The sequence below is a fragment of the Berghia stephanieae genome, chromosome 11 (assembly GCF_034508935.2).
Source record: "Berghia stephanieae isolate SIO BIC M18660-M18661 chromosome 11, UCSD_Bste_1.3, whole genome shotgun sequence".
NCBI classification, from domain to species: domain Eukaryota; kingdom Metazoa; phylum Mollusca; class Gastropoda; order Nudibranchia; family Aeolidiidae; genus Berghia; species Berghia stephanieae.
In genome coordinates this window covers 23,468,089-23,493,153 of record NC_088370.1, presented here as the reverse complement: position 1 = coordinate 23,493,153, position 25,065 = coordinate 23,468,089, and the positions used below count along the sequence as shown (strand labels likewise).

General features: G+C 37.4%; 1 protein-coding gene across 1 annotated transcript in view; it reads right to left on the bottom strand.

Annotated features, from left to right (window-relative positions):
• Positions 1-25,065, bottom strand: part of LOC144957274 (uncharacterized) — a 33,153-nt gene that overhangs the window by 8,029 nt on the left and 59 nt on the right. The window contains exons 1-7 of the mRNA XM_078888370.1: positions 24,988-25,065; positions 16,305-16,430; positions 11,676-11,829; positions 9,009-9,080; positions 7,135-7,259; positions 1,526-1,608; positions 311-430 (exon numbers count right to left, since the gene is read on the bottom strand). The exon at positions 24,988-25,065 is cut by the window's right edge and continues 59 nt beyond it. Of these exons, the coding sequence (XP_078744496.1) occupies positions 311-430; positions 1,526-1,608; positions 7,135-7,259; positions 9,009-9,080; positions 11,676-11,829; positions 16,305-16,421 (671 nt within the window). The 5' untranslated portion in view covers positions 16,422-16,430; positions 24,988-25,065. The remainder of the gene's footprint in view (positions 1-310; positions 431-1,525; positions 1,609-7,134; positions 7,260-9,008; positions 9,081-11,675; positions 11,830-16,304; positions 16,431-24,987) is intronic.

The window sequence follows — 25,065 nt, the reverse complement described above, 5'->3', positions numbered from 1 at the left end:
CTTTTGCAAAAACGAATATATAATTGACCAGAAATCTGTAACTAATCTCTTGAATGTAGCGGGAGATAACCAATTGCTGTGGTCAGGAAATTGATGGAGTGAATATCTCCTGACGCAGAAGAGAGGTAAAAGATCATCTGACCCCTTGCTTTTTTCCAGGAGACACTGGGGTCTCAAAAGTTCTACAAATATTTTTCTTACAAATGCTGAGGGGTTTAAACCTGAATTATATTTATTCTCTATTGAAACTGTTTCACTTTTACATGTTAAAAATTCTATCCACAAGACAATATCATTAATGACATCATACCTTTCATAAATGTGTGTGTAAAACTGTGCTATGATTGCACCAATCTCTGCCCCAACAAATATCAAAGGTCTTGGCTGTTGACTTGATGATGTAATCAGGCGGTGAAGATCATCCACCATTCTGAGTAAACAACAGACATGATCATGACCAATATAGAAATGATATGTAAAATAAAAATTGTGGTTTGATACATTTTTATTCGCTTTCTTTATTTTTTCTTCTTCCTACGAAAGATTTTCTGATCAATTTCAAGGATGGGCGAAAGTATTAGATTATTTTAAAGAACTTTGGAACCCAGAATAGAAGATCAGCTGACAACAGAATTTCAAAAAATAGTGCTACTAGATTGGTCTTCAGAAAACAGAGGTTGCCTATGTCACGCCTTTGCTTCATAGGTTTCACTGGCTGCCTGCTGGGACAAAAGGTCAAATTTAAAGCATGCATCAAAGTTTCCTTAAAAAGTTTCCATTTAAAAAAAAAAAATAATAAATAAAATATAATAATTATAATAATAATAGACGGTCTAATAATAATAATAATAATAATAATAATAATAATAATAATAATAATAATAATAATAATAATAATAACAATGATAATAATAATAATAATCCTATCAAAAAAAAACGAAAAAAAAACCAAAGAAATAAAATATAAAGTTGTAAGTTTCTTTATTAACCTGCTCAAAAAGGAGGGTCAGCTTAAATCTGATTTCACAAACCATGACTTCAGGGTAAAGTAAGAATAATTTCATAAATTCAAATCAACTGCTGAAACAAAAACTATTTGCAGCGCTTGACTCAAAAATTAGCTTGTTAAGTATCAATGCTGGAGGAAAATTTGACTTTTGTTGTTAACACAAGATCAAAATTCAAAGTTGAGACTGACCCCAAAAAAACCCCTGCAAATGATTTCAAAATGGCGGACATATTGCAGGAAATTTTCAGACCTTTATGAGACTACCTTCGAATTCATATCTTGTCCTTTTTTTTAAATGCCCACACTCCCCTATATTTTTGTAATGGGGATCAGATTACTTTATAGAGACAATCAACAGAGAAAGATAATTCTGCAATTTCCTATTGAGCAACCAGGTTCCAGGATTAGACATTGCAACATATCTTATTAAATTGGATCTGATGGAAATACAAAGGAATAATCTAAAAAATATCCATCAAGAAGGAAAACCACATCAGTAGAAATGAATTTGCTTACCTTTCAAGAGTAAAATGTGCCCATCTATCTGCAGGAACATCAACTTTTTCTTCCTCTTCACTCTTAGGAAATCCTGTTCTATTCTGTTAAAAAATAAAATGTGATAAGAAATATTTTTTTATATTTAAAAACATAAAGACAAACATTTTTAGTTTTAGTCTAGTTTTGACTGTTCTAAAGTACATCATGTCAACGCGGTCCAGTCGAGCGCTCAACAGTTCTGAAAAACAAACCGCTGACAATTAGCTTTGATCAATAGTGTAGGTAGAGCACTTACTGGTGTAATCGAATAGAAACTGAGTTAAACTCTGGCTCCATGGACCTGATGGATCTAAAGGACTATTTCTTTTAATCAACAGAAAATGTATCTATTGTATAGTTAAACCTAAATAATAAAAACCTTTGCTCGTCTACAAATTTAAAAATTAAATGAGGCTTACCTTAAGGTGAAATTTGATGATAATTCCATTGTTACTGCATGACATGCATATTTCTTCACCGAAGAAGACCGGTCACCCATGATTCCTCACTATTCAAAGGCGAGTTGGTGGTTATGTAGAGTACGATGCAGTTGTCTGATCTATATAATCCTTTTCAGAATCACACATACTATTTCCTTCCCACATGAATTTCTCACAAAAATTGATATGTATAGGGTGGCAGAGGGCGGGCGGTGAAGGAATATGCATGTCATGCAGTAACAATGGAATTATCATCAAATTTCACCTTAAGGTAAGCCTCATTTAATTTTTAAATTCCATTGGTTACTGCTGACTATGCATACCTTCACCGAAGATTTTAAAGCCATAACCGCCAATGAGCAAAGGACTATCGATTATTAAGTACTGCCAGTCCAAAGGCTGTATCCTTATCTCTTACGATCGGTTTATTATAGAACTTTCCAAAGGTAGATGCCCTAGCCCACCCCGCTGATTTGAGTATAAGTGATATGTCAATATTTCTAACAACTGATGAAGTGGAGGCTGCTCTCGTGCTATGAGATTTAAATATCTTTGTATCAATCCCAGCTTTCGTTAACATCAGTTTAATCCATCGACTAATTGTGTTTTTGGAAACCGCCGCATGAGAGCTCATAAAGCTCAGAAATAATTTTGAAGATGAGCCAAACGGTTTTGTACGCTTAATATATTCATTCAAGTAAGTAACTACACACAATCTCTTGTCCTCTATAAATGCGGGTAGTATGACGGTAGTGTGACACGCCCGTGGATTGGAGTGTTTCAACACTTTTTTAATGGAAAAAAAATTGCTTTTGTTCGTTGTATAATACAGTCATCGAGATCCAAAGCATGGATAGTCTGACATCTTTGGCCAGTGACTAATGCACATAGTGTAACTAGTTTTAGCGTTAATAGTCGAAGACACAATTCTCGACCCGGAGAAAGTTTGTCCAAGAATTTAAGAACTATAGACACATCCCATGTGGTGCAGTATCTGGGATTACTGGGACGTGAATTAAATACACCCCTCATAAATCTAGTAATAAGCATATGTTCGCCAATAGGTGGGTTATTGAAAATGGTAGATAACATAGAACGTGCCGTATTTATAGCACTATAGCTGTATTTCAGTTTAAACAAGTGCAACAAAAATTCCAGACAATTCGAGACATTTTCCAGCAGAGGTTCCCATCCTTTATCCTCGCAAAATTCCAGCCATTTATTACAGTATACAGTATATTGCAGTCTTGTGCTTTTCCTCCATCCCTTCATAAGCATTTTGATTACCCTCTTAGATAATCCTAAACTAGTGAATTTGTCCCTGACACAATGCATGCTACCATGTTTAATTTTGGATACAGCGGGTGCACTGCTGCAGGATCCTGAGGAAGTTGAAGTAAGGATCTCTGTCCTGTCAGTAATTGAGGGGAGTTCGGACACAAACGCATCATTTTTGGCCACCATATCTGTGACTCCCATTTCGGTAATATCATTAACGCCTTTGGTGTTCTGTCTCGAATAATTTCCCTTAATACTCTGGGGATGAGATTGACTGGACAAAAAATGTAAACATATTTATCCCATTTATGAGTTAAAGCGTCAACAGCCAGTGCTTGTGCATCTGGGTGATAAGACATATATTTCTCAATTTGATGATTAATGCGAGACGCAAAAAGGTCAACTTCTGGCATTCCAAAAGTATGGCATAACTGCTCAAATACAGTTTTATTCAGCATCCACTCAGTATGGGTATCGAGATAACGGCTATAAAAGTCTGCTTCTGTATTATCAACTCCTGCGATATGACATGAAGTTAACCATATATTCTTCTCTTTGCCCCACAGCAGTAGTTCTTTGGTATAATTATTGCCCAACGAAGAATGTGTACCGCCCATATGATTAATATAAGCCACTGCAGTAGTATTGTCAATCTGTATTTGAATGTGACAATTATGTAAATTGGCACAAAGTGCCATAGTGCCCAGTAAAGCTGCTCTTATTTCCAACACATTAATATGTTGTTGTGATTCCTCATAGGTCTACATACCTTGTGTCACTTCCTCCCCCTTAACTGCACCCCAGCCTAATTTGGAAGCATCAGTTCTAATTATAAAATCTGGGTGATTTTGATACAGAGCTTTTCCACTGTAAACCCCTTCATTTATCCACCATTCAATTTCATTGATACATTCTTCTGTCAATGCTATACATTTATCATAATCATAAGAAACAGCTAATGCTTTAATTTTTGTCATCTCTAATTCCCTATAGAATAAAGGACCATATTCTACAGCGGGGAAGCATGCTACAAACGTGCCAATGAGTCGAGCTACTTTCCTAATGGATACATGATTAGCTGAAATTTTAAGGGAGGAAGCTTTTAGAATGATTGTTTCCCTTTTCTCTTCACTTAAAGAAACCCTCATATCTAACGAGTCGAGTATGAAGCCCAAATGGTGTAGTCGTTGAGTAGGCACTATCGTAGATTTGGGGGATATGTCAAACCCTAATGATTTAAGTGTCATCATAGTCTCTTGGTAGGAGCCACCTTGTAAATACAAATCGTCAATATACATGCTTGACAAATAGCTCTTTCTTCTAAGAAATAGGGCGTAAAATTTTTGTAAAATTCCTAGGACTGTCTCTAAACCCTTGAGGCAATACTAGATATTTATACACTAGTCCCTTATGACGAAATTTTAGGTACCGAGTAAATCGGTTGTCAATCGGCACGGTGTGAAAAGCACTAACAATATCGAGACTCGCCATATAGCATCCTGGTTCCATTAGATGTAAACATGAATCCAGACTCTCCATTTTGAAATGTTGATAGCATACATGTTCATTAAGCCATTTGAGATTCAATATCATTCGAAATTTTTTGACACCTGATTCGCATCTCTTTTTAGCTCTAAGAAATACATTATTCATAAAATCTCCACTATCAAATTTACATTTTTCGATAATTAATTGATCCTCCATTTCTTTATCATTATGTCTAGGGCGTCTGATTCTTCCATATTAAACCTCAGTTCAGGGGGCAATCTTGTTTGGTAGGGTTTACTATTGAATTGAATTTCACAACCTTTAACACATAGTAAAACAAAAGGGTCATTAGTAAATTTCTTCCATATATGTAAATAATGTCGAGTGCGCCCTCCTAACGGATGGTCTAAATTCTCAAACTCAAAACTTACTCTTTTTACTTCCTGTTTCCTGAGCCCCTTTTCATGTACGGCTGCCTGTTGTGAGTTTGGTGGTAGTTTTGGTAGTTGTTCTGCCTTCGTGTCTGGGTCGACGACCTTTTTGCCCCCCTCCCCATCCTTTCTTCCAGAACGGGGTTCTTTGACCTAAAAAAGGAAACTTTTTCCCAGCACGGTTGGTATTGTATAGTTCCATACGTTGTTTTGTGAGTCGTGTAATTTTTTGAGTTTCACACACATCCTTGATTTTATCAGGTAATTGTTCTCCAAATAGGAGACTTTTGACAGGATACGAGTCGCTACACAGTTGAGAAAATTCTTCTTTAAGTTCTCCTTTAAACAAAAATCGTCTACAGATGTCCAGATAATGAGACGAGTTAGCCATTAATGCCAGTAAATCTGCAAGTCTAGTAACCGCATTTTTAGCATCTTCGTTTAAATTGTCCAGTGCACTTAAACTGTCAAAGCCCCAATAGCCGCAGTGATACCCTTCATCATTCCTTCTTGAACTTTGACTAAATGTGTGTCTCGAACTCTAGTGGGATTAGACACCATCTTAGTAATTTCTTCATTGCATTCTATCGCTCTAAGTCTAGAACAATTCTGCGGGACTTCATATTTAGCATATAGCCGTTCTATGGTGCTATTATCTATTCCCTTCTCTAAAATATTAGAAATTCCAACTGCAATGTCGTCGTTGATTATAGGCCCTGATGGCACAACTGTGCCTGACACGTCCTTAAAGTATGCGATGCTACAGTTATCACTAGCAACGTCTTGGTCATGTCTATTTATATCCGCCTGGGAAGTCCCAGCCACATGAGTCATCATTTCATGATCGTTACCTGGAAAATCACAGGTTTCATTAGGGCTATCTTGTTGAGTTTCACTTTCGTGATAGTTATCATACGCCGTTTTCAATTCGGCAACTACGGGAATAATTTTAGTCAACTCCGCTAATTGTTCTCTAATCATTGATAATTCACTGTTTTCGCATTTTTTCCCTTTCGACTCTTCGCGATTAGCGAGAGTATTAGTGTGGCTCGTATTCGACTCTTCGCGATTAGCGAGAGTATTAGTGTGGCTCGTATTTGCCTCTCTTTCCTCTTCGCGATTAGCGAGGGAACTAGTAAGACTCATCTTAGCACAATTAGTGCGTGAGAGAGAACCATAGCCGATGATTGTCCCGTAGACTGCAATGTTGTAACACTATTAGTGTTCAACGCTTCATTTTTTGACTCAACTTTTCTTTTCCCTTTAGAACACGATTTAGGACCTTTCTTTGTAAAGTCATCATGGTTTATTTCTGCGACATTTTTCTCCGATCTCTCACTAAGAGACAGGAGTGATTTCACGGCGTCTGCCATTGTTTATAACGAACTCAGCCTAGTCTAGCTAAAACAAGCAAACACCGGTAAAGAGGGATGAATAGTCCAATACAACACAAATAATTCTAAATTCTCTACAATAACACAGTCACAGTTAATTTAATAATGATATAATCCAGTAAAATGTTCGGAAGAACTCGATGAAATTGGATAATTAATCCGATGAAATTGAAAGTTGTTGTTGATCATTGGGTGTACCGGTAAAGAGTGAGGAATCATGGGTGACCGGTCTTCTTCGGTGAAGGTATGCATAGTCAGCAGTAACCAATGGAATAAAATATTGTCTGTTACTCAAATACATATCACTAATATGACATGTAGAGGAAGCTCTCTATCTAGAAACATCCAAATACTTTGGAACAATCTTTCAAAGTATTTAAAACATGATTTTTGTGAACCGAATGATATGAAAGAAGCATCATAAACCTTTTTCTATCTAACTAACTCTATTATCATCATCATCATCATTATTATTGGTTGCACAAAATACAGTTGAGGACAGTTTGACTGTTTAGCCGACAAATATATGACACAAACCATGTATTGGTTCCATTTACCATGGGTCTGTCACTGAATCCCAGTCCAGCCCTGTCATAGACACACACCCTGGCATGTTTGGCTAGGGATGGTGTCACATGCATCCACACATCTGAGTTCATACCAGTTGGGGCATCCAGAATCACTGGAGTAAAAACAACAATAAAAATTATCTGTTTACTAACGGAACTAAAATCACATACTCACAAAACAAAGAATAAATTACAAATTTTTAAAAATCAAAATTAGAAATTAAATACATTTTAGGTACCAGAAAAGACGTCGTTATTGCAGCAGAGCAAAAAAAACTTTTTTTTTTGCATCGCGAGTTGAGAAAATGCCTTTTATCAAACCAAATCATTCAACCATTAATACTTCAGCTACAAAAGACATACAGAGCTAAATTTGGTATCATCTAAAGGAGGAAGGCTTCAGCTTTATTGCTATGCCAATCAAACAATTAAAAAATGGCAATAAAAGTGGCTAAATGCTGTTATAAAACTTAACAGGAGTGTTAAAGCCTGACACTTTATTATTATTTAATCTAAACTGAGTTCGTCTAAAAGCAAAATATCTTATCTCTATGCGAATTGATTTGGTTTAATGTGGGTTACTTGATAGCCGAGGTATGGCATTTTAAAAAAATCTCACCAAGCTCTTGATTTCAGCTTTGAAAGTGATCGAAATTCTGAGACATTGTGCAGCTCAGCCATTCGGTGTCACATCTTGTCACAAAAGTTGTGGTGTTGAATGGTGATGAAATAGAAATTTGGTTCAGATAGCCTGATGAAGTATTTCAAAGCTCACTGAGCACAATACTGTGGCGTTTATTCACTACATAAATTTTCATTTTTCCATTATTTATTAGGATTAAATAAAAATTTTTGTTGAAAATTATTTACATAATTCAGCGATCTGATCAACTGTGTATGAAACAGTGCCAGACGAAGCAAGAAAGAAAAACTGATTTTTCGGAATGTATTTTTCTTTCTTGTTTTGCTGGCCATGTTTCATAAACACTTGTTCTTACACTGGTGCCCACTCCCTAATTTCTCAACAACATAATCTAACATTGATTTTCATTAGTTAAAATTCAACTTTTCAAAGAGCAAAAACGGGACACCATTAAATACAATACAACCATGACCCAATACAGCAGTATGTTTGGACTACTATATAATATAATCTAGATTTAGAGCTTTTACTGTTTCACTTTATAATTTGCTAGTCAAATAATCATAATCCTGGGACGTGCAAGTCATTTCCATACACATAAACAGTCCAATTTTTTCTCTTTTAATTTTTCTGATTGCCAAATCGGAACAGTCCCGATTTTATCAGGACAGTTGGCCACTATGATGTGCGGCTATGTGGTCTTGTGGTATGACACTCGCTTTTGGATCGGAAGGTCCTGGATTCAAGCCTCGCTCGGCACATACTCTCATCATACTCAAGTGTAAAATGAGTACTTGGCTGTTAACAGCGTTATCTCTGTCTGAAAAAATTATAATATCACCTTACAGGCGTCATGTCTTGTCCATCCTAAATGTTAAATGTTGCTGTTGGTCAGAGATCCCTTGTAAAGCGCTTTGAGCACGTTTAGTGGATATTGCGCTATACAAAACTCAATTTTTTATTTATGTTTTTTGTTTTTTAAAAATGTGTCTGCATTGTATGATATTCTAGACAAAAGGCGGTTGAGCTGTTGTCAAACAAAATAAGCGTTGTACAAATTATTATAACAATTATATCATTATTAATTCAAAAGAATACAACATAAAATGAAACAGGTTTTTCAATACATTACACATAACACCTTAGAATTGTTTTCATGGTGAAAGTATAACACGGAATAGAAAGAAGATTGTAATTTCCCACATTGATAATTCCATACCTGTAGGAGGTCCCTGCCCAGAGCATGACAAAAACAATTTCTGGCCAAATCCAATGTCGTACAAATCTCCACCTAAAAAAAAAATAGGGTGGGGGGTGGGGGGAGGACGAGGATGTTTTAAAAAGATGTCACAAGAGCTCTCAATTGTTTGATTAATATGTATGAATTATGGTAGTCTTGTTACATTATAGTAATTTGTCTAATGAATCAGACCAGTATAGGCGTTTTCCGGTTACGTCACAGTTGTGGTCGTTTTGCAACGCAAGACTATGGAGTGTCTATCCACCTATAAGTAAATATTATTACAAGGTGTCTAAGCATACTTCAGTGCTTATGCAAATGGGGTAGGCGTGAAATAAGTACAATAAAACAGATGGCATAGGCTGTTGCTCACATTCGTGACCAATTGTTACATCAGACTGTCGGTATGAACTTCAATAACAAAGTATAACAAAATGTCTAGCCGTACTTCAAATACTTATGTAAAATATTTAGGCATAGAGTAGATGCAACGTGGAGAGGGAAGGGGGAGAAAGAAAGAAAATGAGAGGGGGGCACAATTTCCCAACAAAGGAAATTCAGGCCTATAAATAGCTGGTGACAAAATTGGCTGAACTTTATGAGCACGCGTAAATAGACCAACAAGACAAAAATATGGATTAAGAAACACAACACAGATATGAAGAAGAAGAAGAAGAAGAAGAAGAAGAAGAAGAAGAAGAAGAAGAAGAAGAAGAAGAAGAAGAAGAAGAAGAATGAGGAGGAGGAGGAGGAGGAGGAGGAGGAGGAGGAGGAGGAGGAGAAGGAGGGGGAGGAGGGGGAGGAGGAGGAGGAGGAGGAGGAGGAGGAGGAGGAGGAGGAGGAGGAGGAGGAGGAGGTGCGGGTGTGAAGGAGGAAAAAGAGAAAAATTGAAACAATCACGGTCGTGAGGAAAGAAAACTTCCTCTGAGAGCAGTCAATCACCTTCGAGGAAAAATATATACTTCGAAGAAAAATATCTATGTCACATTCTGGTTGACTTTCAATCGTATACAAAAGAAGTGTAGGAAAGGAGACTGTCAATCGGAACTGTGTATGTTAGTTGATTACAGACTAAGCATGTGTTCGACGCATCAATCCTGTGGTGAGACACTGTCAGCAAGGAATCAGCAACCGACAGTATGTGTGGGCAGCATAGTAGGCAGTGAATATGTGTGAGTGGTGCCACGTCCTGCTTTGTATTGGTATTGTCGTCATCATCTATTATTATAGTCATTATCATTATTATTATCATTATTAATATAATCATTACAGTTCACTCCGCTTAATTGCACATTGGTTATTGCACACTCCGCTTATACGCTAAACATTCCTTCTAAATAATCGCTCCACTTAATCGCTACACCTTGATTCCATCTTGAATGGAGAAAACTACCTAAAAATACACAACAAAGTAATGAAAATGTATTTCTCATTGGACCATTTTCTCATGTTAATATCGTATCATGCATAATAACCTTTCCCGTCATTGCGATTCCACTGTCTCTCTGACCCCTACTATGTCAGAAGAGCAATGCTTGTTGACAACAAAGGATTACCTGACACGACAGGCAAATTGACTCAGCACTAGCTGTCTGCATCACTAGGTGTGAAACGTGATCGCAGTCCACCGAATGCTGAGTGTTGTTTACATTGTCTTGTCTGACCACTCAACTGCAATTCTCTACCTTTGCATTGATTTTCTCTACTGGGCCGTGAACAATAAGAGAGGATTCCAGAAAAGAATTGTGTCTCATCTTTTGATTGATCCATATGGTCCCTGTCCACATTGATACACTCAAAGGCGAGTCTTTTGAATTATTTAATGAATAAAGCTGACAAATGAAATTAAAGGAATAAAAATGTAACCAATGAATTGCATTATACGGCCTTGGCCTTATATGGTCATTGCTTTATTTGAAAAAAATGTCTGCACCACTGAAAACAGTTCCAGTCAATTGTCTGGAGACCTAATTAAGCAAAAGGCACTGAACTGGGTTCAACTCCACGTTTTCTCCCAATCAGAAGACTGTTTCTCGAGATGGAAAGGTCGACACAATGCCGTGTTTAAAAAAAGAACATGACGAAAACACAATGCTGTTGCTTCATGATTACTAATCTTACAAACAATAATGCCACATTTTATTGTAAATAAAACATGAAAAAAAAACAAAAAGAACAAACAAAAACAAAACAACCTTCTAATGAGTTTATCTTAAACATGACAGTCCCAAGCCTGAAGAAAAATGAGAGGAGGAGGTCCTACAAAAAAGGCACACGAAAGCTAATGATTAGGTGCTATTTTTAACTCCTCCGCTTAATAGACACACTCACCCCAACTCCTGAGGGTGTGCGATTAAGTGGAGTCGACTGTATTATTATTATTATTATTATTATTATTATTATTATTATTATTATAGTTGTTATTATTACAACATTATTATCATCATCATCATTATATTATTATTATTATTATTATTATTATTATTATTATTTTCATTATCGTTATCACCCTCATGATCATCATTAATTTTCTTTTATCATTACTATTATTGTGATTAATATCATTATGTTATCATCATCATTATTATTGGCATCATCATTAATTCATTTTTTATTTTATTTCACAAACCGTTAATGGATACATACCTTTGGGCTTGAGCTCCTGGCTTTCTTTCTGTAGAGATGTGTAGTTTAAAAATGGAGGGATGAATATGATGAGAAAGACGTACTTGACAAGTTTGCCCCACATAAAACTGGATGAACTGGATGGCTTTGGTTCCTTGAGAGTTTTGCTGTTTGTCTAGGGGTTAGATTTCATAATGGTGACATTATACCAATAAAAAAACATCAACACCAACACTATAATTATCCTTTTAAATGCATAAATAGAATTGAGAAGAAGGTATAAGATTGCACAAGATATGAATCAAACAACTTAAGAAAAATCTGCTCGCTTTTAGGAAGAGAGATGTTGAGATATGAAAGGAGAGTCAATTGAAATTGAAAAAAAGAAATAGTTAAGAAGATCTAACTGATGTTTCTCAACCAGGGAAGAAATTACCAACTATCATTGTTCTTCTTCTTCATCTTGCTGTAGTAACCCTTGAGATAAAGAAGAAGACTGAACATCTAGTTTTTAACTCAACTAGATTTTGTGTGCCTACCAGAAATCAATAAAACATGGTTAGTGTCATTAACCGTAATACAGTGCAACCCCTGGATTACGATATTGCCCAGGAGAGGAAAATGATGTTGTTATTTAAGAGTGTCATTCATCCAGGGTTTTGAAGATGGCGAAAAAAAGGGGGCGTGTTCAGACCATGACATGAATATAACAATGCGACGCACGGACCAGCCTGTAATAAGAATGCATATTTTTTTTGTTGACTAAGGGTTTACTAGTTATGCTTTCATTCTCCAATGTGTACTGTCATTGTTTTTATTGCAAAAATTGCTATGATGCCCATTTTCCCTCTTTAGTTTATCCGGGCTTGGGACTGGCATGAGTGCAGCTGTTTTATTAAATAGCAGTGAATTTCTTTCTTTGTCATCATCTTTTTGTGTGAAGATTCGCAGTTTGACATCAATGGTGAGGACTTTACTTTTCTTATCGGGTTGGACATCATGATTCTTGATTAACATTCAGCTTTTGATAATGACACTGTCAATATCGACATTTTTTATGATGGCATTTGCGATAAAGCGATTTCATTGGTAGGTAAACACGAGTTCTCATTAATCAGTTACATCAATCTCATTGACTGTGAGCAGAGCTGCCAACCCTTCACATTCCAAAAGTGGAATCAGGAATCAAATAGGAATTTGAGACAAAAAATAGGAATTTCACCTCATTCACCCCCCCCCCCCCCCCCCTTTTTTTTTTGCTCTTCTTTATTCTTACCATTATTTTTGTAAATCGGAATTTTAGAGACAATGGCGGAATAGTACAAATAAGAAGAGTGAAAATATGAATGATTCCGCCAAAAACGGAAGGTATGCTGTGAGTAGGCTCGAGAAGGACATCTCAAAGTTCAAAGGTAGGAAGAGAAGGATTTTTACTGTATTTAGAGTATGATGACACTGGTCGGAAACAAGGTTGCCTATTTGGCTAGATTACTGTATCAAATTTCATGGTTGACTGCCACTAAACATGGCTTTTACTAAAATGTATGTCGTTTAGATGAGTATGGACTTGTTATTACTAATAATACATAAGAAAAAAATTGGGACTAAAGGTCAATATCGCTATCCAGGTGTTGTCGATACTAACGGTATCGTTATCTAGAGATTGCACTATATATAAGCTCAAGAGGACTCACAAAATTTTTATTTTTTTTTAATGGCACGGTTAATGCATCACATTAATCACAGAAATTGTGACCCTCCGCCTCGAAACGGTATTAAGTCGGATTTTTCAATTTTGGGTTTTTGGTACCCAATCATAGCTTATTTTATGCTTTAAATTTTGATACCAAATTTATACAATTGTGATTATTCATTGCCGAGATATGACTGTTTGAAGTAGAGAGAGTGTGAAAACCCAGTTTTGAGAAAATCGACTTTGAAGTGAGGCACCGTTTTCACGCACAGTCAAATCAATGGTTAAAGATAACTCCTTAGATACGGGCATCGAACATTTGACGAGAATAGTGAAATTTGGCATGAGCTTAGATTATACATCTAATAAAGTACATACAAATTTTTGAAACAATCCAATTATTACTTTTGTAGTTATTCATTACTATGTAAGATGTTCTTAAAACAAATAAAACACCTTGAAAAAAAATGCCGACAATTGCTCACTTTTTCAAGAATTTTTGATATTTAAATAAAGAATCAATGAATGAGAATTAATAATGTGAAATTTTTGTCTTATTTAATAGAGAAAATACGATTTCAAAATGCCAAAAATTAAAGAAGGTTTTATAATTTGAAAGTACAGTTTTGAAACTACGTGAAGCCGGCTGGGCAGGGAAAGAATTATCAAGAATGAGGATTAGAGAGGAAGAGATAGAATGAGAGAGTAAAATACACACACACACGCACGCACGCACAAACACACACACACACACACAAACACACACACACACATGTGAGAGAAAGAGAGAAAGAGAGAGAGAGAGAGAGAGAGAGAGAGAGAGAGAGAGAAAGAGAGAGAGAGAGAAAGAAAGAGAGAGATATAGAGTAAAAGAGGAGCGAGAGGGGGAGGGGAGAGAGACTGCATTAAGAGGACGCAAGGGAAATAGAATAAAGATTGAAACCTGTATGTGTGTGTGTGTGTGTGTGTGTGAAAGAAACAAATGGGAGACGGAGAGGTAGACATGAAGAAAGTGATGGAGGCGGAGCAAAGAATTGTAGGGATAGTTTAAAGAAAGCATTTTGTTACAAAGTAAGTCATAGTCAATCAACTGGAAACATATTGACCAATGAGATTGCAATTAAAGAAATGGGCTGGTCAAATCAATCATTGCATTGTTTCCATTTTGAGTCAGATGACAGCTTGAGGAGCAGGGGTGGGGCTTATTGTGTAGTGACTTACATGAAAACATGTTATTGAATCTCTCAAGTTTTCCGTAGCGTTCACCCACATTGTCTAAAAAGATCCTCCCCCCCCCCCCCCCTTCTTTCAGTATACAAAGAAAGCACGACAAAACGAACATCCATCTCTCTCTCTCTCTCTCTCTGTGTTTGTCTCTCTCCGCTCTTCATCTATCTATCTATCTATCTATCTATCTATCTATCTATCTATCTATCTATCTATCTATCTATCTATTTATCCATTAATAGGTTTGTCATTCTGTCTGTTTATCTATCCATCCATTTCATTTTTTAGTTACAACTATTTCCATCGGGAGTTCATTAATTGTTGAAGGCTCTATTTATTATTCTGCTTTTGTACTTAAAATTAAATGTTTATCCTACAACAATCTCTGTAAGTGTAAGATTAGGCAACTGTTGTCCTAATAAGTCTTAGCATGTCCTATAATTTCATGTAATTTCATGAATAAAAAAAGAGGGACAAAGGAGGACCTTCACCTCGATCAAATGCTGCTAGACAAAGAGATAAAAGCACGTGGTGTGTATCAAAATGCACAAACACACACATATGTAACACACGCATGCTGACGTCATGAAGCATCCCCCCGAGCATTATGGCCGACAGCCACAGCGCATGTGATGAGCGTTGACCAATCAGAATCATTTATTTGTAAGGTTGTCAGGGAAAAACCTAGACTTGTTTACAGTTTTTAAAGTTCATTATTGGTTGAACCATGAAATTGTGGAAACAGTCATGCTTTCTCTGAGATAGATAAAGACACGCCCTTTGCTGTGATATCTTACATCTTATTGGTGGAAAAAAAGACTCGGTATTACTAAGCTTTGGAAAGGGTGGCTCTCTGAGAGAAAGTCAACTCTCGTTTTGAATGTGTCACTGATAGTTGCATTTTTAAACTTGAAATTTATATAACTTATCGTCATTGTTTATGTTGAATTATTATGTTTTCATGTAGAAAAATGATTGTAGTTTCTGAAACAACCAAAAACTGAAATTTGATAACTTTTGACCATTTCCACTTTAAAACCGGTTTTCTTCGTTTTCCAAATCCCGACTTAATACTGCTTCGAGGCGGAGGGTCACAATTGATCTTCTCTGTGTTTTAAAAGATAATATACATATATTATTACAATTATCACATGGCAAAAAAGCTGAGTGTTTTATGTATATAAAACCAAAAATAACTAAAGAGTTTTTATGCATTTTCAAAAAAAAAAAAAAAAAAACCCAATCCATGATATTTACTATCATATTTGTGAAAACCTAAGCCTATCAGGACTTTAGTCACTCAGCTTTGGACGGTCAATGATGAAAGGAGGGGATGGGGAGGTTTGCTTGTGTGGTTTTGACCGTTGGTCACAAAGTTTCCACAAAGAGGTAATACTAAAATATTATCCACTCAAATCCAAGAGTATTTTAAATATAGAAACATCAAAAAAAAAAAAAAAACAACAAAAAACAACAAAAAACATTCATAAACACCATGAGCTTGTGAACAAGATTCAGTACCTGTGCACAGGTCAAGGCACTATAGCCAGCCCTTTTCCAGTTGTCAACTTCCTCCTGTGCCTTTTTCAATACATATGATTCACTAGGCATAGAGACTTTTTGAACAAAAAGTGATAATTGTATTCATTATTTGGTGCTAGCACATTAAAAATGAATGTCTCTTTTGAGCCCATAATAATAGGAGGTCATAAATTAAATCATAAACAAACCTGTGAAGAAGACTCGTCCAAATGCATGTCCTCTGCATCACCTTTACCATCAAGCATTTTCTTGACTTTTTCAGGTCTCCTTTTGTCACTCTTGCTTGTTCTTTGTCTTAGAGACATCTCTAAAATCTATGAGATTATGATTATGGTTGTTAATAGCAGCCAGTATTATGCTAATCTATAATAAAGGAGAAAAAATGTTCAATAAAAAAAAAAAAATTAATGGTCTTAAAACTGTCCTCAAAGCAGAGGGCCACAACAATTTTCCTCACTCAAGTATGTTAATAAGAAAAAAAATATTCTTAAAATAAATTAGTTGTGAACTATTGTACAAGAAATCAATCTATCAATCAATCAATCAATCAATCTCTCTCTCTCTATATCTCTCTCTATGTCTCTCTCTCTCTCTATTCCCAAACGTTTGCCAAAAGTCAGTAGCTATTCGCAAACGTTTACCCAGTGATTATACTCAGACGCATTTTTGAAACTCCACTCTGTTTAACAATTATTCACTTTCGAGAAGTGAAAACGTTCGCCATGCCATAGAAATAAGTAAAATTAATAAAATATCAATATAAGTTTAAAAATTACTTAAACAACATATCAGTCGAGGGAGAGTAAATTACTATATATAAACAATATGCATCAATATTCATGTGGTTAGTGTGGCCAAATGGGTAAATTGTCTGTCTGAGAAGACATCGTAAATGACACTACGGGTTCAAGTCCCATCTCCACCACTTTTTTTTCTGTTTTCTTTTTCTTTTTTCCTCCTTCTTTCTTAGGAATATTGCAAATGATAAATGTCCCACCCTTTTTTTTTTCTTTAGATCATTTTTATCTCTCTCTCTTCTAGTTGCTTTCTATAAAATATTGCAAATTGTGAAATTCATCCCATATCCGATCTTTTTCGATTGTTAAAAATTCTTGTAAATGAATTTTTAGAATCTCCCTCAGAAACTGAGGGATAAAAGGAAATGAAAATCTCACGAAAAATCAAACAAACAATCAGTGGCAACAAAAAAGTGCATACTAAATAAATAAATAAATATAAAGAAACAAACAAAAATAAATGGATAAATAACTCTTCCCAATCAGAAAGCTATCAAATTATTATAGAAAAAAAAGGTATATTAATAAAAAATTTTGTTCAGAAACTATATAAATTAATCAGAGACAAAAAAAAAAAAATAATAATCTCGCTCTGAACACAAACAAATGATCAGAGAGAAAAAAAAATTATAAAAATGTTTTTTGCTCAGAAACAGTACAACAAGGCCAGGCCAACGCTATCATCCACTGAGTCCCTACCACGAGCACAAATATTATCTGAGTTCCTACTAACATTGCTATCATCCAATGAGACCCTACCACCAGTGATATTTCCCACTGTGTGGAAATGTCACTGGGTTCCGAATAGCAATGAAATTATTGGCAGCCGGGACAGGGGGGGGGGGGGGGCAGAATAATGACTAGATTAATGGCACCACAGGGGTCCGAATAACGATGACCCATCATAAAAGTTATTTTGCTACAGGTTGTTACAGGATGTTAAATGTTTTCCTTGGTGGGATACCACCATGGACATAAATAAGCATAGTTACCACACACGAAAAAAAAAGAGGAGTGGGCCTCAAAAAGAGCTTAGGAAACACTTGCCTAACTGTTAACCATTCAAATTTTAAACCATTTGCGAATAGCCTGGAAGCTATTGACATGGCCTATTCGCAATTCGCAACCATTTGCGAATAGGCTTTGCCATTACATTCACCCCCATGTAACACCTCCCTGTCATTGATGGGGGTGCCTGAGGCATAATGGGGGCAAAGGAATAATTCCGGTTGACCGTCACTAGACCATCCTAGATGTTGGGCCTATAAGCCGGTGCCTTGAACGGCCCGCCCAGATATGTGACTAATGGAGATCCAACCCGGAGCCCGAATGGCCTCCACCATCCTGGGCTCCACACTACTATGTCTTCAATGATTATGTCCAGAATACAAATTCCCCAATAGGTCGGCGCCTAGCCAAATACTACCGCAAACACGTCGTCCATAGCGTTGATATTCTCCTATTACAAGAGACCCATCTTTACTCAGGTGCGCAATCTTCTCGATTCCAGATCCCAGGCCATACAGAGGTTCAGCGAGAGGACACTTCGAGGCTCAAAGGAGGGGTTATGCTAAAGAGCCATCGAAGGTAAGGGTCATAGAGACCGTTACAGACAGCAACGGGGTGAATAGCATTTCCGTGAAGGTAGGTGGGCTGTATTTGCACAACATATACAAACCACCTAGAGCGACTTGACTACACCACCAGTCCTGGCGGTTAGCCATCCTTCCATCTGTCTGGGACACTCCAATAGCCACCACCATGAATGGGGCTACTGAGACTGTAACGAGGCAGGTAGAAAACTCCACTCACAGATGGACTGTAACGATTTACACCTAGTGTATGAGCCTACAGCAAAGGGTACCTTCAGGGCACCCGCCATAAAAAGGAGTATACTCCTTGTAACAGTAGTGTAAATAATACGTTCATACCAACCCTTTTGATAAGAACCACTTCACATAATAATAAGAACTTTTTAGCTCCCTTTTTTCCGTTTATTATTTTTCGTTTCGTATCCAGCTAGCTTGAAAATAAAGAGCTGCACTAAATCCAATCATCCTGTATTGTATACTCATTTTATAACTATACTACATGGTGGCAGCGGTAAACCTACTATTTATCTACCCCTTGTGTCCATTATTTTGAGCAGGTAAGATTGTTTTTGAGATTAATATGGCTTTTAGTCAGGTACCAATGCCTTATCTTAATTGGTGCAAAGACAACAAACAGGAAGCATACGACGAATGGAAGGAATTCATGGAATCGTTTTTTATTATAAACAATGTCGATAATGCAAATAAGTATCATTACATCCTGCTATCTACGGGCACCAAAGGTAGAGACATCGTCCAGTCCTCCAAACTATCAGCAGTGGATAAACAAGACCCAATAAAGGTATGGAAAGTTTTTGAAAACTTCTTAGTAGAAAAACACAACAAATGGGTGGAAAGGATAGAGCTACAGTCACTGTCCCAGATGACAGACGAAAACCTAGAAGCGTTTGTATTGCGTCTACAAAATGTTCGTTTAGAGATGAGAACATACGCAATGACAGGATGCTGGAGCAGCTGATTAAAGGCTGTAAATATCAAAACAAACGAAAGCGACTACTAGAACAGGGTGATGCGCTTAATCTCGAAACAGCCATAAACTTACTTAAAAGCCACGAGGCATCAATCCGGCACATGGCAGAATATAGCACAGCAGCCTCGGGAGCGGAGTCAAGAACACAGGCCGAACTAGATGCCATAAAAGCAAGAGATCATAGACAACTACAACAGTGCGGTCAATGCAGTCTTTGACACGAACGAAGAAAATGTCCTGCTTTCGGCACAATGTGCAAGATATGTGACAAGCCTAACCATTGGGCAAACGTTTGCAGATCCATCCCCCCTAACTCGAAACAAAACGATCGAGACCATAAACAATGGGATAAAAAATTGTAGATTTACACTCAAGCCAAAAGTTCATGACCTAATGGCAGAAACTATTAACGACGATGAATTCAACATTGATACTGTCGGGATTGACAAAAATCAGAGAAATGAAATATATACGAGAATTCCATTGGAAGTACCTCACAGATCACAAATTATGAACCTGAGAGTCAAGGTCGACACTGGTGCGAATGCAAACATTATCACAGTGAGAGCATTGAACCAAATATATCCTGATGAAGACATAGACAAAGTGCTCACAGGAAACAAGACAGTCTTATCTGGCTACGGAGGTGGTACAATTGATCAGAGAGGATGCTTACAAGTCAAATGCAAAGGTCACAGCCTCACATTTTATGCAGTAGACTCAAACAGCCCAAATATTTTAGGACTTGAAGCATGTCGTCTACTCAACTTGGTGAAAATAAACTGCGCTATACAAGCCAAAACAAAAACACCACTCGATGAGCTAAAGCACGACTTTCCCGAATGTTTCGACTCCATTGGCAACTTTGATGGGGAATTCCATATTACTCTCCGGGAAGATGCCACACCTGTAATACATCCACCAAGGAAATGCCCCATACACATACGGGACGAGCTACTACAGGAGCTAAACAGGATGGAAGAAATAGGTGTCATTGAGCCAGTGAGTCAGCCAACAGATTGGGTAAATTCATTGGCATTCAGTAGAAAATTTAATGGAAAACCCCAAAGATCTTAACAAAGCCATTAAAAGAGAACACCATAGGACACCAACCCTTGAAGAAATCTCGCATAAATTCTCCAATGCAAAAGTCTTTTCCAAATTAGATGCGCAGCATGGATACTGGGCAATCAAACTAGATGAAGAATCAAGCCTGTTGACAACGTTCAATTCACCCTTTGGGGGGATACAAGTTTATAAGACTCCCTTTTGGGCTCAGTGTCTCCCAAGATGTCTTTCAGAGAAAAATGGATGAAATTCTAGAACAATGCCCAGGAGTAGAAGGTATCACAGATGACGTATGTGTATATGGCAAGAACCAAACAGAGCATGACAAAAATTTGCTCCATTTAATGGAAGTAGCAAAAAAACATGGCCTTGTTTTCAACAGTAAGAAGTGCTTCATCAGACAGGATAAAATTACATTTTTTGGTCTAGAATGGTCCCAAGAAGGTGTCCAGCCTAGTCCCAGCAAGTGTGACAACATCAAATCAAAGGCCAGTCCAAGCAACAAAACTGAACTGCAGTCGTTTCTTGGGATGATCCAATACCTAAGTCCGTTCATTCCAAGGTTAAGCGAAAGAACTACCGCACTGAGAGAGCTTTTGAAAAAGGATAATGTCTGGAACTGGAATAGTTCGCATGAAAAAATATACCAAACGATGAAGAATGACATCCACATTTTGACCCTCACAAATCCACCACGATAGAAGTGGACAGCTCATTGAACGGTTTTGGAGCAGCGCTTCTACAGGATGGAAAGCCCATTGCCTTTGCATCCAAGAGCCTGACAGACACAGAAGCACGATACGCAAATATCGAATGTGAAAGATTTCATACGTACATTTACGGCAAAGAGATAAGTGTACAGTCTGACCACAAGCCATTAGAGACAATCCAGTTGAAAAACATTGCAAAGGCACCTCCAAGACTACAGCGCATGCTCCTACGTATACAACCATACCAGTGCACCATTACATACAAACCTGGCAAAGAAATGGTTTTTGCAGATTTTTTATCCAGAAACAAACCTACAAGTGGTGAGGAAATTGAGTTGGACGCCACAATCCATCATGTAATAATAAGCCCAGAGAGGAGGACTGAGCTGTTAGAGGAAACAGCAAACGACGCAGAACTTGCCTCACTTGCAAAGCAAATAAGAGAAGGTTGGCCTGAAGACATCAGTCAAGTGAAGAAAGCACTTAGACCTTACTGGTCCATGAAAGAGTTACTCTCTTTTGACAATGACCTCATCATTAAAGGCACAGCTATTTTGATACCAAAGAAATTACAAGAAATGATACTGGACAAAATTCATGCTGGTCATCAAGGTCGAGACAAATGCATTCTACTTGCAAAAAACAATGTATTTTGGATTGGTATGACAAAAGACATCACCATGAAGGTACATTCGTGTCAGATTTGCAACAAATATGGAAAAAGCCAGGTACGTCAACCGCTATTACAGCCCAAACTACCAGATATCCCATTTGAGAAGTTAGCGGCAGACATATTCCATCTGGGTGGAAAAAATTATATCCTAATGGGAGACTACTTCAGCAAGATGCCATTCGTAAAAACACTGACAACCATGACAAGTCAAGAGATAATTAAATACTTTCAATCAGTGTTTGCTATTCATGGTATTCCTCTCACGCTTGTGACCAATAACGCAAAACAGTTCACAAGCACGGAATTTAAAGCATTCATGAAGGAATAGGAAATCGAACATATAACTTCCAGTCCTTATTTCCCACAATCAAACGGCTTCATTGAAAGGATGCTGCAGACGGTTAAGAACTGCTTAAAGAAATCAAAAGAGACCAAACAAAATCCCCACATTGCTCTACTCAACCTAAGAACTACACCGATTGACCAGACATTACCTTCCCCCGCTGAACTTCTGTTCAACAGATCAATCCGAACTCCAATACCACAAACAATGAAGATCACCCCCAGAATAGAACAAGCTCGGGACAACCTGAAACATAGACAGCTGAAACAAAAGGAACAATACGACAAAGTATATCTAACACTCTTCCATGGCTGCATAGAGGTCAGCCGGTCCTCCTACAAGACCCAATTTACCATACATGGTCAGCAGCAACAGTGATAGATCATGCCGCGGAACCAAGAAGCTACACAGTGGAGAAATCGTATACATCTTAAGGAAAGAAAGACACCAGGTTCTCCATCGCTCAACAACAACGAAGAGTACACAACACAACTTGCACAGCAGGAGACAAACAATGGTCCAGACAATGCCCTGGAGACTCACATTCCTGTACCTACCCACCACACAAGGTCTGGTCGGGAAATTATCCGCCCTAAAAGGCTCGTCGAAAACTACTAACCATAAGTTCTACTATCGTCACCTGTCACCTCACTTTATTCTCACTCTTCATTACCCTCTACACAGGTATACATGCAATAATACCCTTGAGGAAGAGTGACTGTCAGAATAGTCTACAGTCATTTCATAGGCAATGTCACTAGTATAGGTAGTGCTGTAGAATGCAATACACAATACCCACAATGCACCAAATTTCTACGCCTACACTGAATATTAATGGATATTGAGGTGAACACAAAGACAAACACTAGGTTAGGGACCAGTGGATAAAGGGACACAATAATGCCCTCCACTGGGTCGAGGTCACGAGACCTCTAGTCTTTTTTCTTTCAGGTGATGCCCACATTGAAGAGCCTATTTCCCAACTTATTATGATCTCATCCTACCTTATGTTAATCTAAAAACATTAGGAAAGCTTACTGAGGTCATTTGGAACTTTAAATCTTTACGTTATGTTTTGTTATTTTTTGGCATCCTGCCCACTGATTGGCTGATCTGAGGTTCTTAACCTAGGGTCCCCAAATTACATTTGATGTTCTAAGTTCTATGTTCTAGACAGGCCCTACAAGCATAACGTGTTTATATATCTATCTCAGTCTTGATTAAAAACGTGTTTATATATCTATCTCAGTCTTGATTTTAAAATATGCTTACGTTCTATTTGAGAAGGGGGATGTAACAGTAGTGTAAATAATACGTTCATACCAACCCTTTTGATAAGAACCACTTCACATAATAATAAGAACTTTTTAGCTCCCTTGTTTTTTCTGTTTATTATTTTTCGTTTCGTATCCAGCTAGCTTGAAAATAAAGAGCTGCACTAAATCCAATCATCCTGTATTGTATACTCATTTTATAACTATACTACACTCCTGATCTCACCCTCGTCACAACGGGAATGAATGGGAACCACTGCAGGTGAAGTCCTTGGCGACTTCCCGCGTAGCAAGCACAGGATGATGTGGTGGTTGCGATTGTAGTGGTGGTGGTGATGATGACTATAAGGATAATGATGATGATGATGTAATGGTGGTGTCGGTTACTGTAGTTTTGATAACGATGTGGTAGCTGTGGTAGTGGTAGTAATGATGTTGATGTGATGGTTGTGGTTGTAGTAGTGGCAGTGGTAACAATGAAGACGATGAGAATGATGATGATGTAAAGGTGGTGGTGGTGGTTGCTGTGGTTTTTATAACGATGAGGAGGTTGCTGTGGTAGTAATGCTGATGTGGTGGTGGCTGTAGTAGTAGACGTAGTTTATTGATGGTTAACTTCTATTATTTACAGGAGCACTGAGGAGATATGAGTCATGAGAAATGGTGTGAGTGTGTGTGTGTGAGAGAGAGAGAGACAGAGAGAGAGAGAGAGAGAGAGAGAGAGAGAGAGAGAGAGAGAGAGAGAGAGATTGTAAATAATACAATAAACGGGGATGGAACTATTTTCATTTAAGTAATCTGACAGAGAAGCTGATAGTATTATGGTCTATTGACGTTTGAGAGTGATATGATCCAGACCTATAAGTTCACACATTGCTTGTACGCGACTCAGGATAGGCTGTTCACAGTAGACAAAAAATCAGTCACCTGGGGGCCACTCATATATAAACTTCTGAAACCCAGAGTTGAAACTACCCTTCAACAGAACTTTTTTACACAGAGAGTTATTGAACGTTGGAACTCATTGCCAGCAAATGTCGTTGAAGCGCCGAGCGTGAGAGATGCTTTCAATTTCAAATTTCAAAAATAGATTAGATGCTGTGATGGAAAGTTATGTGCATAGTGTAGAAGTGCCTCCCACCCAAAATAGCTATGATCAAAAGATCAGTAGAGAAAGTGTAGTGTAGGCTAGCCCCTGATCACAAGATCAGGTAGGGAAATGCATTTAAAGGCTCGGCGTCAGACCAGTGGCCTAATCAAAATCAAGCGACGTCGATACCTTCATCTATTCTATTCTAAGACTAAGAAGAACCATATTTAGAATTTGAATTAGAAGTACCTGACATTACAATAACAATATGGAGTCGAGCATCAAGATAAACAATCTCTCTACGTATTTAATTCTAAATGAAAATATACACACCTAAATACGGCGTCTGCTGTGTAGGGTTAGAAGAGTCTTGTACTCTTGTAGTAAATAGAGTAAAGCTGAGTTACGTGG